At 40.6% G+C, this 10327-nt stretch overlaps 1 protein-coding gene across 1 annotated transcript in view; it reads right to left on the bottom strand.

Annotated features, from left to right (window-relative positions):
• The window catches only part of LOC124041217 (glutamate receptor ionotropic, delta-1-like), a 379802-nt gene extending 375576 nt beyond the window's left edge, over positions 1-4226 (bottom strand). Inside the window, exon 1 of the mRNA XM_046358554.1 lies at positions 3828-4226. Within this exon, the coding sequence (XP_046214510.1) occupies positions 3828-3906 (79 nt within the window). The 5' untranslated portion in view covers positions 3907-4226. The remainder of the gene's footprint in view (positions 1-3827) is intronic.
• Between the last annotated feature and the right edge of the window lie 6101 nt (positions 4227-10327).

Consider the following 10327-nt stretch of genomic DNA (forward strand, 5'->3'; position numbering starts at 1 on the left):
AATATTATTAATGCTACATATTTACTGTAGGCATAGTGGCTAACCTTGTCAAAAGTTCTTGATAACCACTCTAGCACAGGTGAGATTACAAATGTTCATAAACATGTGCAAAACAAATACCTTTCCAGACATGGATCTTTGGTTAGGTCTTTTGCCTATTTATTAGCAGCAAAGATCAACCATAGAACATTGGAGTGCGGCAGAGTCACAAGCTCTGGCTGTGGAGTAGCCTACAGATGTGGAAACTGTCAATGGGATTTATTTCACATATGGACCTGTGAGTAGGCAGGGCAAACCCGTTTTTGGTGATTTCTGCTATATAATCCAAATAAATCAATCACAGCATGTTTTTGGACTCATTCAGCAGTTTTTACCTGATTAAGTACAATACCATTGGAAATGTATGTTGAAAGTTTAATTTATATTCCTAAAACTGCAGTTGAACATGATTCTGTCACTGCTTCTTGTAAACATTTTGATAAGTAGCCCAACGTCAAAACACAGTTTTAAAGTGTCCAAATCAATAACCAATATGCAGAAACAGTTCATTATGTATTGAAAACCGAAACATAAAATGCACTATCTACAGGACACATGCATGTGCAACAATTGTAATCATACTGCTTGTATTTGTACAAGGGGCATATGCATCATTTTTACATCACAGTTTAGAGGACAACCTACAGAACACAGTCAGCTATGTTTTAGGATGTTGCATTTTGATACAGGGGTCACCAAAACAGAAAGAGAGATGCAACACTGTTTTGTCAATCACTCCTATCGATTATCGCGTTGAAATCAATTAACCGAGAGGGGGGGAGATAAGGTGCACGTCCTGTTAAAACTGATTCCGGGATACTGCCTTCACACAAACCACGTTTTATGTTAGTTAACTTTAATGAATCTTGACACAGCAGGGCCGGACTACTACCGCCCCCCCCCCCCCCACCTCCCCAAACTGCGTTGCCAGTTTAAAGCTAATTTCGTGCAATTCTACACATTTTGCCAGCAGCATACCACCCTGCATACCACTGCTGGCTTGCTTCTGAAGCTAAGCAGGGTTGGTCTTGGTCAGTTCCTGGATGGGAGACCTGATGCTGCTGGAAGTGGTGTTGGAGGGCCAGTAGGAGGCACTCTTTCCTCTGGTCTAAAAAAAAATAACATCCAATGCCCCGGGGCAGTGACACTGCCCTGTGTAGGGTGCTGTCTTTCGGATAGGACATCCAGACTCTCTGAGGTCATTAAAGATCCCATGGCACTTATTGTGAGAGTAGGGGTGTTAACCTCAGTGTCCTGGCTAAATCCCCAATCTGGCCCTCAAACCATCATGGTCACCTAATAATCCCCAGTTTACAATTAGCTCATTCATCCCCCTTCTCTCACCTGTAACTATTCCCCAGGTCGTTGCTGCAAATGAGAGTGTGTTCTCAGTCAACTTACCTGGTAAAAATAATGGATAAATAAAAAAATGATATGATATCTGGGGTCTAACCCCCTCCTGCCCTGAGGCATGTTCCCTGCCCTAATCTGGCGCTGCCAGGTGGTATTGGATATCAGCAGTGAAAAATGCTGGTTGCTATTTAAGGGATAGTTTGACTGTCAATTATGTGACCCCCAAAAATGTTCATGCCATTTGAGAGTTAGAAAATGAACCCAGCCCCTGACAAAATCAATAGTACAATCTTGTGTCATAGTGATGACTATAAACTTTTATATTCCACTTTGACATTGTGGAGTATTGTGTGTAGGCCAGTGACACGTCTCATATTTGACTGTAGGCTGTAACACAACAAAATGTGGAAAAAGTCAAGGCTGTGAATACTTTCTAAAGGCACTGTATTTCTCACTAATTTAACCATTAAGAGTTGAAAAATAGACTAGAACCTACATAGTGTCTGCAGCAGCCTAAACATTTGACGGCCCTAGTGAGAGCAAAAGCGCCTCGCTATTTTGTGCGACACACAATACATTTCACGACTTGGAAAGCGACAGTAAAGCGATTCAATTCACGTCCTGTTGAACTGAGAGCAGAAGCGTGTTGTTTAGGAAAACATAGAGATCTATATGCAAGACAATTTCAAGAGGAAAAATGTACCTGTGGTTGACCACTATAGCTGCGTGTCAGTTGCAACTCTGGCTGATGTCTATTGAGGACAGTGTATGGAGGTATCGCTGTAGTACAGTGGGTTACATACACACTAGTGTCACTGAGTGAAATGTTATAGGAAACCTACAAAATAAAGTGGCATGGTGTATTCGGACCATGAAGGCACATTTAAGCAATTTAAGCCATTTACTGCGTGAGTGTAGCTTCGGTTAAACTCCCTAGCACTATCTTTGAGAGAGCAAGATTGAGAGCGAGAGAGAGAAAGAGACAGACAGACGGACACAGACACACACTTACACATTAATCAAAGCGAGATAACCCAATAGCCACATCTACAGACATCCCCACTTGAGATCAACCACAGATATTCCCCGAAACCAAGTGTTGCATAATACAATAAAAAGTGGGATAATGAATTGTATTATCTGGGTCATCCGAGTTATCAGGGTTATTAAAGTCTATTAATATTAAAACCACACCGCAATTTCCCTGGAGAATGACCCAGAGGAGAGAGCGAGAGCACTTGCTGCTCCTATTTGGTAAGCAGTGCAATGTGAAATAATACATTATATGTAGGCCTATATACCGTATGGCAAGTACAAAGTAAAGGACACAATTAGGGTATGCAGCAGTAGCCTAATATTATACAAATGTGTAATAAACTCGTGTTTCGTCTTGTTCTTGAAAGGTGGTGCAACTACGCAACAGCATTATGATCAGTGTTGAGAATATGCATATCCATTTCTCTTATAAAGAAATAGACTACCATATATTTGCACGCGTGTGTGTGTTTGAGTGAGCGAGCGAGCGAGCGAGAGAGAGGGAGGGAGGGAGGGAGGGGGCTATGGAAGGTGTGGGATTTATCGTCGAGGTCGGGCATATCAATTCCATTTCAAACCAGGTTTTTCAAATTATTTAACTAGTGGTACTAAAGGCTATACTTCAGTTTAGCATTTATGCATGTATTTGTGGAGATCAATGTAAATCCCGCAATCTATCTTTAACATTCTGTATCACCATGAGTTTATTCTCCGCAATACAATGACAACTCGTGCTTTTTAGGTGCTGGAAAACGGGCAGATCAAACATCAAGCATATGTTGGCAGAAAAGCTCCCTCGGGGTTTAGACTACACAATCCAATGTAAGGACAGTATTGCATCTTTCACAATGAAAACCGATTGACAACCCATCTGTAATGCTATTGATATTGCGATCACGTTCCATTAAAAGTTAAGGCTTGAGGTCTGATTTAGGAGGGGGAGGGCATAACAATCCGTGAACCGCTCAAGTGACATTGATTCTTCAAAAGCTGATGGGGGGGACAAGGCACTGCTACTGGTGAAAATAAATGCCATGTCTTTGCTAAATGATTGACATTTAAGAAATCGATCCACTCCATTCACTTGTTAGCTAGACTTTCTCTGATAGCCTAACAAAAAAATGACGCCGGAGAATGTTTACATTTCCTACACCAAGATGGAAACAGGGTTATTTTCAGGAGACTATACCTCAAGTTAACATTGACTGGATCCAAACTTTCAGTTTACATCGGACGCAGTCAAACTAGATGATTTATTCCGCAAAACATCCCTGAGGCTGCCCTTCACGCGTTACAGTTACGTGCTTCGCATGCATTTGTCTCTGCTACACAGTGATGGTTCTAGATGTTTCTGCAGCACGTCTCACTAAAACCCGCGCATAGCTGTCCAGGGTCCTTACCAATATGAATGATGGAGTCCGCTCCGGCAGAATTGCATTGCAATATCCAGAGGGAAAGGCAGATCAACAGCAACTCCATTTCTGGCTTTTATCGAAGCAGCTCATCCAAGCTTCCTCGGCTGTTCGACAATCCAATGGGTCACCACAAACAATGTCCAAAAACGATACAAATCACAACTGTCATTCAGAAGCCTCCAAATGAAGGAAATACTAAAGAAAAACTCAAAACTATATTTATAACAAGGGAAATAACTGTTTTAAACGGAGAGTGAGGGGAAAATAAGGGAAGAAAGGTTGGGAACCCCGTGGTTGTATTCAAAGACAGCTACTGAGCCCGGCGTTCCGTCTCTCGCTCTCGCTTTCTCCAGCGCTCACTGTGTCTAAAAGCATGGCAAGCTGCAAAAATGCGGAGGGACACCCCCCTGTAATCACAGAGAGAGAGAAAGAGAGAGAGACACTCACATACACACACCCTGAATCGTTAAATCGCTTGTTCGCCCGACCCACGTGACTGCAGAGACTTCACTTCACCGTGCTGTCCGGAGAAGCCGGGTAAAATGGAATTTGTTCTAGCCGGAGAGAGACGCGGGCAGAGCGCAATGTTTTTAGAGTAGCCTACCTTGAGGCTGATAGACAACTATGCAGTGTATGCTTGGATGATGGCTACTAAATAATTGCAAACACTGAATATAGTCTTATTTATTGCGGTAGGCCTACATGATATACATTGGTAGTCTGATCGAAAACTCGATTAGGCTATATGGTTCTGCCCCTGCTTGCCAAAATGCATTATGATTTACAAGTTATAATTTGATGTATAGGCTAATGTCCAGAAACTAAAAGAGCAGAGCAACGGGGTGAGAGAAGACGCGGACGCAGATGTCGAGCCGAAGAAGGGGATCTAGTCATAAGGTGATCACCGGTGAAAAGTGATGGATGGTGGACATTTGACAGAACTTAACATTTTTCAGCGCAGAAGTTCTGGTCATAGGAAACAGCCAGAGAGAAAACCTAATTGACTTGGCAACAGTGGGATTTGGCCAGAAGCGAAGATTGAGGAACTACAGACATATGCAAATGAATGCTGATTGATTGATCGATTATGCCTTTACGCGTTACTTGACTGACTGATTGATTAGTCTCTTCACAAAACGCTGAACAAACGAATTAATGGGCCACTCCTGTGGCGATAACTAGTATGGTAATTGTTGAATGCCTATATGCTAATAACTGAGGATGAATCAATGTCATGTCATATTGAGCCGAATCCAATTTTATGCAGGTTCACAATTCCATAGATTTAAAGGGGATGGGTATAAATTAGGCATTTAATTTGTTATTTTACCCGCTTACAAGAAGGGAACAGGTGCTGAGAAGAAGTTTAAAGTGCAATATGAAGATGCATGATAGGCATAATCTTACAATTAAAGGATATTTCTTGTGACTGAGCATAAACGGAAATATCTTGAAATTGTTTGGTTAGATCTACCAGGTCACGTCGCCTTTCAGAACGACGAAAGTGGACTGCGCCTCTGGAATACGCCACAGGACAGCTTGACTTGACTGAAGGAGCAATCACCTGTAGATCGCAGACAACGAATTCATTCATGTATTCAAATACTTTTACATTGAAATTGTTGTTTAAATAATTGTTTGAGTTGTCTAACAAATTCATTCGGTTGTATATTTTTGTCGAATTTCATAATTTCAATAGGACACATCATTTGGTCTAACATGCGTAGCTTACATTCGACTGAAACATTAACCAAGCTCACCCAGCTGTAGGCTACAAATGTAGGAACTTAATTTGATCACTCTTTTGTTGCTGAGAGTTTTCCTGCTTTGCAGGAATTACATAAATGTTCTTGATTTACATAAATTCAATGAAAACACATGGCAGTGTTAACGTATTCCACTTTTCATGTAGCCTCATTTTGACCAGCTAATCACATATAAAGCAATATTATGGACTAAACAATAACACCCTGTTGTTGCAAGATTATTTTCCTGCAACAATACAGGTCAAATTAAGATCCTACATCTGTATATTCACCTCAATCATTCCACCACCTCTACGACTATCATATATGTAGGCTACGTCACCCATCTAACTCCCACCCTGTCCTTTTGGAACACAAACATCCACGCGCAATGCCCTAAAGTTCCGTTCAAATTACAGCTGACATACTGTCCCTAGTGGCCATCTCTATGCACTACGACTGTACCAGCATATTCCAAACTCACCCTCTCTCATGGGTGCACTGAGGAGCATCATAAAAAGTCTCAGAATCTTTGTATTATTTTCTCAGACACATTCTTTCATTCAAAGTGTGTTGTTATGTAACAGAGGAGTGGTGGAAATAAATGAGGTTAGGTGATGTACATTTACTGAAGATTGCTGCATGCAGCTTTACTGAGAAATAACTGGTTCTGTCAACCTCTCGATTAAATGAGCCCATCGTCATTTAGTGAATGACCTGTATTAGGACGCAAAATGATTTATACAGTTGTCAAACTAAGATACACACAAATAATCGTAATCGTGTTGAGAGATTTACGTAGGACGTGTTTCCCAGACCCAGAATATGCCAATTGCTGGACAATGAAGAACGTTCAATAAAGAGACTGAGCATGCTTTATGGTTCAGGAGTAGGACCAGCACATTACATCCTAGACTCAGGCATGCATGTGTGCTATGTCCAATAACTTCATAAAGTTTTGTCTTTCCATTATCTAATTGCCATGAATACTTGAATGGATGAGAGAGTTTCTATACTTGATCAATTACACTATCAGATCAGGGGTGAACTGAAAGGGAGTATAGGAATGTTTTATGACATTCACCGCATGGCCGACTAATCTGCTGCTCCCACCCATGTAAACATTGTTTGTTGTTTTTAGAGCTGGTTCATTTACCATGTCTGAAAGGCACTGAAATCATCAAAGGAGTCCTTCTGGGGAAGCCGACAGCAACTTAATTCAAATCAAATCAAAGTTTATTTGTCACGTGCGCCGAATACAACAGTGAAATGCTTACTTATAGGCTCTAACCAATGGTGCCAATTCCACACCACCGCTATGCATTTTACACATGTAAAATGTAAGAGACATCCAATTTAGAGGTACAACATAATACATAATAAATCTGACTCCAATGACCCTTACCTGTCTGCATGTACTGTAGATGGCACGGGAATGTCATTTCAGTAGATCTAAAGAGTTAGTGAGTTATCATATATTCTGTTTGTTAGGCTACTTCATATGCAAATAGAAATATAAGAACAAGGCATAGTCGTTAAAGATGATTACTGTGAGCCTGGGGGCACTTATTAGCATGTAACAGAATGGTAGGGCCATACATCCCGCCTCTTGAGGACTCAAGGACTGATTCTATTTCAAGTAGTTCATGTATGTATAGGCTTTTGAAACATAAATCCATATAAATCAATTTGTGTCCAAGTGATTATTTTTGTGGTCTGTTCGTGGTGTTCATTTTGGGTCCATATGGATCCCATTGAGATACAGTAACAGTCAAAAGTTTGGACACCTACTCATTCAAGGGCTTTTCTTTACATTTACTATTTTCTACATTGTAGAATAATAGGGAAGACATCAGAACTATGAAATAACACATAAGGAATCATGAAGCAACCAACAAAGTGTTAAACAAATCAAAATACTTTTTATATTTGCGATTCTTCAAAGTAGCCACCGTTTGTCTTGACGACAGCTTTGCAGACTCTTGGCATTCTCTCAACCAGCTTCATGAGGTAGTCACCTGGAATGTATTTCAATTAACAGTTGTGGCTTGTTAAAAGTACATTTTGGAATTTATTTCCTTCTTAAGGCGTTTGAGCCAATCAGTTGTGACAATGTAGGGTTGGTAGACAGAAAATAGCACTATTTGGTAAAAGACCAAGTCCATATTATGTCAAGAACAGCTCAAATAAGCAATGAGAAATGACAGTCCATCATTACTTTAAGACATGAAGGTCAGTCAACCCGGAACATTTCAAGAACTTTGAAAGTTTCTTCAAATGCAGTCAAAAAACCATCAAGCACTATGATGAAACAGGCTCTCATGAGGACCGCCACAGGAAAGGAAGACCCAGAGTTACCTCTGCTGCAGAGGATGAGTTCATTAGAGTTACCAGCCTCAGAAATTGCAGCCCAAATAAATGCTTCACAGAGTTCAAGTAACAGACACATCTCAATATATGTTCAGAGGAGACTTTGTGAATCAGACCATGGTCGAATTGCTGTAAAGAGACCACTACTAAATAACACCAATAAGAAGAAGAGACTTGCTTGGGCCAAGAAACATGAGTAATATGCCATCCCATCTGGTTTGCGCTTAGTGGGACTATCATTTGTTTTTCAACAGGACAATGACCCAACATACCACCAAGAAGGAGGGTGATGGAGAGCTGCATCAGATGACCTGGCCTCCACAATCACCCAACCTCAACCCAATTGAGATGGTTTTTGATGAGTTGGACTTCAAAGTGAAGGAAAAGCAGCCAACAAGTGCTCAGCATATGTGGGAACTCCTTCAATACTGTTGGAAAAGCTTTCCAGGTGAAGCTGGTTGAGAGAATTTCAAGAGTGTGCAAAGCTGTCATTAATGCAAAGGGTGGTGTTACGATCAACTAGGAGTGGTGGGTGGAATCAGGCGCAGAGAGAATTGAATGAGTAGGTGTGTCTAAACTTTTGACTGGTACTGTACGTTCGACAAATCGGGAACTTGGGACTATAAGGTTCTATCTGCATTTATGTCAAAATTGAGTTATTGACAGCCTTGTTCTGTTCAGTGTTCTCTACCGATTTACCCCAATTCATGTTGTTAAGTTCAAAAGAATACAAGATACAAATAGCTTACACCATTCAAACCAGTGCGAGTTTGGAACTTTAAAGCCAGCTTTCTCAGAATCCTCTTTTTGCTGATAGAACATTACAGTCCCAATCTCTCAAAATCTTTAAAGTTCTAGCGTCTCACCCGAAAACCACAGTGTTGCGTTCTACTCACTTCCACTGATTAAGTGCACCTCCAAGGTTGTCAACATTTAACACATCAAAAGTGCTCTGGAGAGCGCTGGCGTTGAGTGATGACAGTGGCGTTTCATTGTCACACAAGCCGGAGTCATTAAAGTTAACAGTTCGAGCAATGAACTGAGGAGTAGGATGGAAAGGTTTTTTGGAGGTGTGCGAAAAGTTGATTTAGATGAAGAGATGCTGTCACATTAGTCCACCGAAGCGCAGCAGTTAGAGCAAATAAAACCTGCCATTAAAATGAATTAGCCATGCATGGTCAACAACGACCGCTAATATGCACCATTTTTCACAGCCACTGTCCATCATCCAACTGTATTTCTAAATGAGCTTAAACACTGTGTGCCCAAAGTCGGCGCAGAAAGCTTTAATAAGCATTTCTTTACACTTATAACATCAATATTTAACATGCAGGAATAATTTTCTTTGAAAAAAAGGTAGTGACTCTTAAACCCCTGTTCAATCCCCACTCATTTACGCATAGCTTGGGGTACTGCAGTGAAGAAGGTTGACTGTGAATTGACTGTTATTTACAGTGTAATCTAATGTCCCCATAGGAGAACCCTTTAAAGAACCCTTTTTGGTTGCAGGTAAAACCCTTTTGGTTCCAGGTAGAAAGGGTTCTACATAGAACCCAAACGGGTTCTACCTGGAACCAAAAAGAGTACTCCTATGCAGACAGTCGAAGAACCCTTTTGGAACCCATTTTTTTAAGAGTGACAGTTTCTTCAGAAAGTAACAATTTATTTAGAGTTGTCTCTTTCAGAAGTCAAGTCTATTGAGGTCAAACATAACATTACAAAATGCTAACTTGGCAAATAAAACGTGTCTCCAGAGTATGTCAATAAGTATTCAACCCATTTGTTATGGCAAGCCTAAATAAGTTCAGAAGTAAACATTTTCTTAACAAGTCACATAATAAGTTGCATCGATTCACTCTGTGTACAATAATAGTGTTTAACATAATTTTTGAATGACTACCTCATCTCTGTACCCAACACACACACTTATATGTAAGGTCCCTCAGTCAAGCATTGAATTTCAAACACAGATTCAACCACAAAGACCAGGGAGGTTTTCCAATGCCTCACAAAGAAGGGCACCTATTGGTAGATGGGTAAAATAAAAACAAAGCAGACACTGAATATCCATTTGAGCATGGTGAAGTTATTAATTAGACTTTGGATGGTGTATTAATACACCCAGTCACTACAAAGATTCCGAACTTAGTTGCTGGAGAGGAACGAAACTGCTCAGGGATTTCACCATGAGGCCAATGGTGACTTCAAAACAGTTACAGAGTTTAATGGCTGTGATAGGAGAAAATTGAGGATGGATCAACAACATTGTAGTTACTTCACAATACTAACCTAATTGACAAAGGGAAATGAAGGAAGTCTGTACAGAAAATGTGGCAAATAAATGAACTTAGTCAGGAATGGGGAAAATCC

Source organism: Oncorhynchus gorbuscha, linkage group LG08 (assembly GCF_021184085.1).
Source record: "Oncorhynchus gorbuscha isolate QuinsamMale2020 ecotype Even-year linkage group LG08, OgorEven_v1.0, whole genome shotgun sequence".
Classification (NCBI taxonomy): Eukaryota; Metazoa; Chordata; class Actinopteri; order Salmoniformes; family Salmonidae; genus Oncorhynchus; species Oncorhynchus gorbuscha.